Raw genomic sequence first — 5,276 nt, forward strand, 5'->3', positions numbered from 1 at the left:
GAGAAGGACCCTGCACCCCAGGTCTTCTCCATGAACCCAAGGCCTCCAGGCCACTCCTCCCCCAAAAGTCACTGACAAATGCTAGAGGCTCCAGAAACAGCTTCTTTATTCAAACTCAGCCATCTACCAGGGCAGGCCCCTTCCAATCCCCAGACAGCCCCGTGCTCTACACCCCCCCCACCCCACCCCAGAAAGGACACGTGACCGTGGGCCCCTGAAGGTCTGCTTCAATTTCTGAATTTGCCCACCAACGACTTGGAAGGCCAAGCTCCCAGGCCCTGCTGGTCCAGGAGGAGAGATAGCTGCTGGCGGGCATCCTGGTAGGGCCCAGCCTAGGGCAGAAAGCACATGGTGGACAGAGGGGCTGGCAGTGCGCCAGACAGGGCTGAGAAGGAGGCAGGTGCTCACCTTGGCCGCCTCGTAGGTGCTCAGGGCTAGGAGGTGGGACTTCCCAAGAGCCTGGGCGGCCTGGCGGAAAGCCCGGAGAAAGGCCGCTTTGCAGAGGCGGGAGGGTGGCCCAGGGGCCCCACTGGAGATGAAGCAGCAAGGACAGCAGGTCAGAGGAAGGGAAGGCAGGCCCGAGGGACAGGCCACTTGCCCACCTCCCTCATGCCGCGACCAACTGACAGGATCCCACGGGGAGGTTGACAGGGCAACGGCAAGTCACAGAGCTGCGGTAAGAATGCAAGCCCAGCCAGGGGTGGGGACCCCTCCCCTCGACCCTCTCCTCAGCCAGTCACCAGGCCCTCCTCACTCGTCCTTCACACGCCCAGTGGCCACATCCACAACCTCGACATCAGAGTCCCCCAGGCTCCAGTTGAGGCTCAGGCTTTGGCAGGTGCTGGGGATGGGATCAGAGGGAGCCACCAGGGGCCCCGTAAACAGGTGCAGCGTGGTGCGGCTGTAGGGAGGGGGCAGGCCCGGCCCTGGCACCCTGTCTAGGGTGGGCCGAGTGTGGATGGCCCTGTCCAGAGTCGGGGGATCGTGGCAGGGGTCAGCTGTGGGGCAGGAGGCAAAGGACATGGTGTGAGTCCTCTCTGCCCTCCTCTCCATCCCACCTGGCGCCCACCTCCCAACCTTGAGCCCTCGGGCCTAACCTAGGACCAGGCTGGTGGCGTAGAGGGGCGGCAGGAAGTGGGCCAGCAGGGCACCGCCCAGCCCCAGGACAGCCCAACGTGCCAGCTTGTCACTGGCCGACAGGCAGCCCACGTGGGTGTGCAGCAACGCCGGGGCCAGGTAGCACACAGGCTTCAGCTCCCCGAGCACGTGCGCCTGCAGGCGCAAAGCGGGACTCTGCTGGCCGCCGTCCTCCAAGGACAAGGCCTGAGGGAAGCTGGGGCAGGAGCAGGGGCGCGAGAGTCAGGGCCACTAGTATGACCCCACGCCCGACACTGCCCATCCTCAGCTCGCGAAGCCGAGGCAGCGTGGGGGTCTTGCCACATACCAGATGTCGTGGGCGGCTCCCTTGGGCGTATTGCTGATGTAGAGGTGCAGGAAGATCCGAGGCTTGAGGGCAAAGGGGGGTCCGGGCCCAGGCTGGGGGGCCAGCACGGACCGCTCCTTGCCCTTGGGGCCGCCCTGCGTGGCCAGCAGAAGCTGCCTGAACAAGAACCTGGGAAGGTGGTGGATGAGCAGCTAGGGGCCGCCGCAACCTTAGGGGGCTACAACACAGCACCCCCCGGTCTACCCCTCACCTCAGCAGGGCCCGCCGGGCCACCACCAGGGCATGGCAGTCGTGGAGCTGCCGGCCCGAGAATGCCAGCCGGCCCGCACAGCTGCTGCTGCCTGTACCCAGTGCCACCAGCTCGTAGATCTCTTTGGCATGGCCCTTGGCACCGGGGACCTCTGTGAGGGAAGGAGTGGAGAGGGCCCGGACTGAGGCACAGGTCACGCGGCCTTCCGAGCAGGGTCAGGGCCACCCCTACCTCGCTCCAGGATGACAGCGGCCACGGTGCCCTTGCAGGCCCGGTATGGTGAGTTCTCCTCCACCAGGCGGTCAAAACCAGCACTGACCACGGCCGCACAGCGCTGCTCATGGGTCAGGATGTTCTCTGCTCGTGGGGGAGAGGGTGGCGGTGGGGGCCTTCCCCTCTCCATGAGGGGCAGGTCAGAGAGGGGCTACCTACCTACACTCTGGGAGGTGGCTGGAGGCCTGTTGGGGGTCTGCAGAGGCTCTGAAAGAGACAAGGGGGTGGAGAGATGACCAGGAGCTTGGGGAAGACAAGGTCCACAGGAGGATGAAGAGGAACATCCCCCAGAAACTACCTGTGCCCAGGTGGTGGTCTTCAGAACACACCAGGACAGGGTTCGGCCCACGTCCCCCACCCCAGCCCCCCCTGCTGGCAAGTCTTGCTGGCCAGATGGTCTCTGTTGCACTCAGTTTGAGTTGGGGTAAATCTGCCCCTCTTACCTGGGCTCTCTAGCTGACTCCTGACGTAGCAGAGGGCAGAGAGAGCAGCCTTCTGCTTGGCTTCTATCTTGCTGTTGGCTGTGCCCGTGGGGCAGATGACCCCATCCAGTTCAGCATACACAGAGAACGGGAAGGCAGGGTCTGGGGAGGAGGGGCGGTGAGGTAGCTCCCGCACTCTGTCCCCACCTTATGCCAGGGGCCCTTTCTAGAGAGAGCCAACATCTAGCCCTTGATACAGTGACTAGCACCTAGAGATCATTCCTGTAGCTGTCACACACCATGCCACTGTTCCCTTTGCCGTAAGTCACACCAGGGTCAAGTACTGCACAGCGAGGAACTACCCCTATAAGCCAGAGCCCACCACAACCACTCCAACTATCCAACTGTAAGCCTATTCAGCATGCCAACCTGCCCTTGCTTTGTCCTGACTAGGGAAACCTCAGTAAAGGCTCTGGACCGCACTCTCCCTTCCTTTCTGTGTCTCCACCCTCCCTGGTCCTTCCCCGGTGGCCCTGCCTCCTGTCGCTGGGGATCTGTGAGTATAGACTCTATTTTTTCTTGACAATCCCCTCCACCAGAGCTGACTGAAACAGACTGAGGACATTTTTAATACCTTCTCTCTTTTGAACCAATCCTCTAGGGCACTCTTGGGTAATTTTACACAGGCTTCCACCTGTGTAATGATTGGAAATGATTCTCTTGCTGTCTCTATGGAGGTGATCACTGGTCTGGCTTAAGGCAGGGAACCCTGATTTATATTCTGGTGTATTGCTGAGTGTGTGTCAGTGGTGAGGGGATGGAGTGAGAAAGAGAGGATGCAGTAAAGATGATGACCTATGTAATGGGCTATCATCAAATTATCAAAACATCTGAATTCAGGGCTGGTCCTTGCTGGGTATCTCCAACAGGCATGTGGCTATAAGTGCATGTAACTGGACATCAAAATGAGCGAGCAGGTTCAGAAAGGTCGGATGACCTGTTCTAAGAGTTAAGACAAGGGTGATGTTCCCAACTGCTATACAGAAACAGCTTGCAGACATCAATGGTAATGATTTTCCACCCTCGTAGATACTGTGAAGAGGACTGATACTTTGTAGAGAAGAACACAGGGGCCTTAGCAGGAGGGTATCTAAAAACACAGAGATAGGACCAGCTCTCTGCAAGTTGGGGAGGTCTCCTTCCCTTCCGAGGAATTCATGATCCTGGGGAAAGGGGAGCCCCTTTCTAGCCAACCTAACAAAGCAGATCTATTTTGCAACTGCCTGATCTGCAAAAGGCAATGTTCCAACTTACACCAAAGAGGTCAAATTGTATATATTCAAGGAGGTGTGGGTGGAGGTTATACTTGCAGGCTGGGTAGCCTGAAGCCTGTCTTTTTTTTTTTTTTTTTTAAAGATTTATTTATCTGTGCATACGGAACTGGGGTGCAGGCCAGAGGCTCAGGGGCGGTGAGAGGCTTCACCAGAGACAGAGTGGGGAGCAGAACAGGCAGATCTAGGAAGCACACTGCTGAGGGGAGCAGCTGGCGGGTCAGGAGAGGTCTGCCACGCCATGTGGTCACCTCCGGGGCAGGCGGGAATCGAACTCATACGGAAGTGGCTTTAGATTCTCAGTGCTGTGCTTTAACCCGCTGCACCACCAGGAAGGGCCTGGAGCCTGTCTTTTAATGGCCCCTCGCTTCAGGTGGGGAGGGCTCTGACCTTGTCATGACTGCAGCTGACCTCCAGCACCACAGGGGTCGACCTCAAACCCCACAGCCAGGTCCAGACACAATCCCCCTTGCGTGGTCTGGCACCAGCCTCCCGAGCCCAGCCTCACCTGTCATCTGGTCCTCCCGGAAGATCAGGGAGACACCCAGACTGGCAGCATACTGCACCAGCAAGGCTTCCGCCTGGCCCGGGGGTGGGTCTCTGAGTTGCAGGCTCTGCCCTCGGCCTTCTTTCTCCTCTTTCTTGTCCTCCCCCTCCTGGAAGTCTCCCAACAGCCCTGCAGACAGGACAGAGACAGTTCGGGACCTCCCCACCCCTATGCCTGTGTCTTCCTGTTCCCAGGGCGCCCCCAGTTCCTGATACCGATCCCCACCCCAGGCCCACCATCCCCCGCCGCCAAAGCCTGAGGCTGCGCCTTCCCGCCGCGGTCCTCCGCTCTTGGGGTGGACACCGGCTCCCAGGGCTCTTGGCCCACACTGGCCGAGGGCTTCCAGGGACTGATCTGTAGCGAGGCTGCGAGGCGGGGCTTCCTGCGGCAGTTGTCCTCTGTACTTGGGGCTGCGCTGGCCGAAGAAGCCATGGCCACAAGTGAGGCCGCGGGAGACGGTGGGTCAGATCTCGCGGGACCTGCGCCTCTTTCCGCGTGGAACACTCCCACGTGGGAAGCACGAGGCACTGGCTCTAGCTCATGGTGAGCTCCACCCCTATCTCACTCTTGGCCAATGAGAATCCCACAAAGCTGTGGCTGACACCATGCCCAGCCAATAGAAAGACCAGAAAGGCCAGCTCTCCCCTCTCCCTACGCCCCCCCACCTGGGGCAGCCAGGTATGGACTTTTGGGATGAGTGGCTGCAGGGCTAGCACCGCATTTCCTGGGCGGGGACTTCGGATCTGGTGTGGGGGTAGGAGGAAATGGGGGTGCCTCTTTACCTGCAGGTGGTCTAGGTTCTTGGGGACACAATGACCAGGGAAAGGCTCCTAGAGCCCAACTCTATGCCAGGACCTGGCTCCTGTCCTGGGAAGTCACCCAATCACCCCCATGTCACCAGCCCACCTGCCCCTGCCACTTAACTGAGTCTGGGAGCCCTCAGCGCATAAATGGAGGTGTTGTCTGTTGTAGCAGGCCCCCTTCATCTGTTCCCGTCTCCCAGCTGCTT

At 59.9% G+C, this 5,276-nt stretch overlaps 1 protein-coding gene across 1 annotated transcript; it reads right to left on the reverse strand.

Annotated features, from left to right (window-relative positions):
- Positions 1-227: 227 nt before the first annotated feature.
- On the reverse strand, positions 228-4,699 carry ADAD2 (adenosine deaminase domain containing 2). Its single transcript, XM_004690153.1, has 11 exons — positions 4,504-4,699; positions 4,229-4,396; positions 2,411-2,551; positions 2,127-2,174; positions 1,926-2,051; positions 1,695-1,845; positions 1,441-1,612; positions 1,098-1,323; positions 755-998; positions 409-529; positions 228-332 (listed from the first exon to the last, which is right to left on the reverse strand). Exons 1-11 carry the CDS (start codon positions 4,697-4,699, stop codon positions 228-230), a joined length of 1,698 nt encoding a protein of 565 aa, XP_004690210.1.
- Between the last annotated feature and the right edge of the window lie 577 nt (positions 4,700-5,276).

This window comes from Condylura cristata, unplaced genomic scaffold (assembly GCF_000260355.1).
Source record: "Condylura cristata isolate star-nosed mole 26May11 unplaced genomic scaffold, ConCri1.0 scaffold00028, whole genome shotgun sequence".
NCBI classification, from domain to species: domain Eukaryota; kingdom Metazoa; phylum Chordata; class Mammalia; order Eulipotyphla; family Talpidae; genus Condylura; species Condylura cristata.

Bases quoted from the DNA above. Each gene is read 5' to 3' on its own strand.
- ADAD2 (XM_004690153.1), bottom strand. From the start codon at position 4,699: ATGGCTTCTTCGGCCAGCGCAGCCCCAAGTACAGAGGACAACTGCCGC. The intron at 1,846-1,925 runs GTAGGGGTGGCC...CTTCCCTCACAG, and splicing joins CGCTGTCATCCTGGAGCGAG to AGGTCCCCGGTGCCAAGGGC. The intron at 999-1,097 runs GTTAGGCCCGAG...CCTGCCCCACAG, and splicing joins CGCCACCAGCCTGGTCCTAG to CTGACCCCTGCCACGATCCC.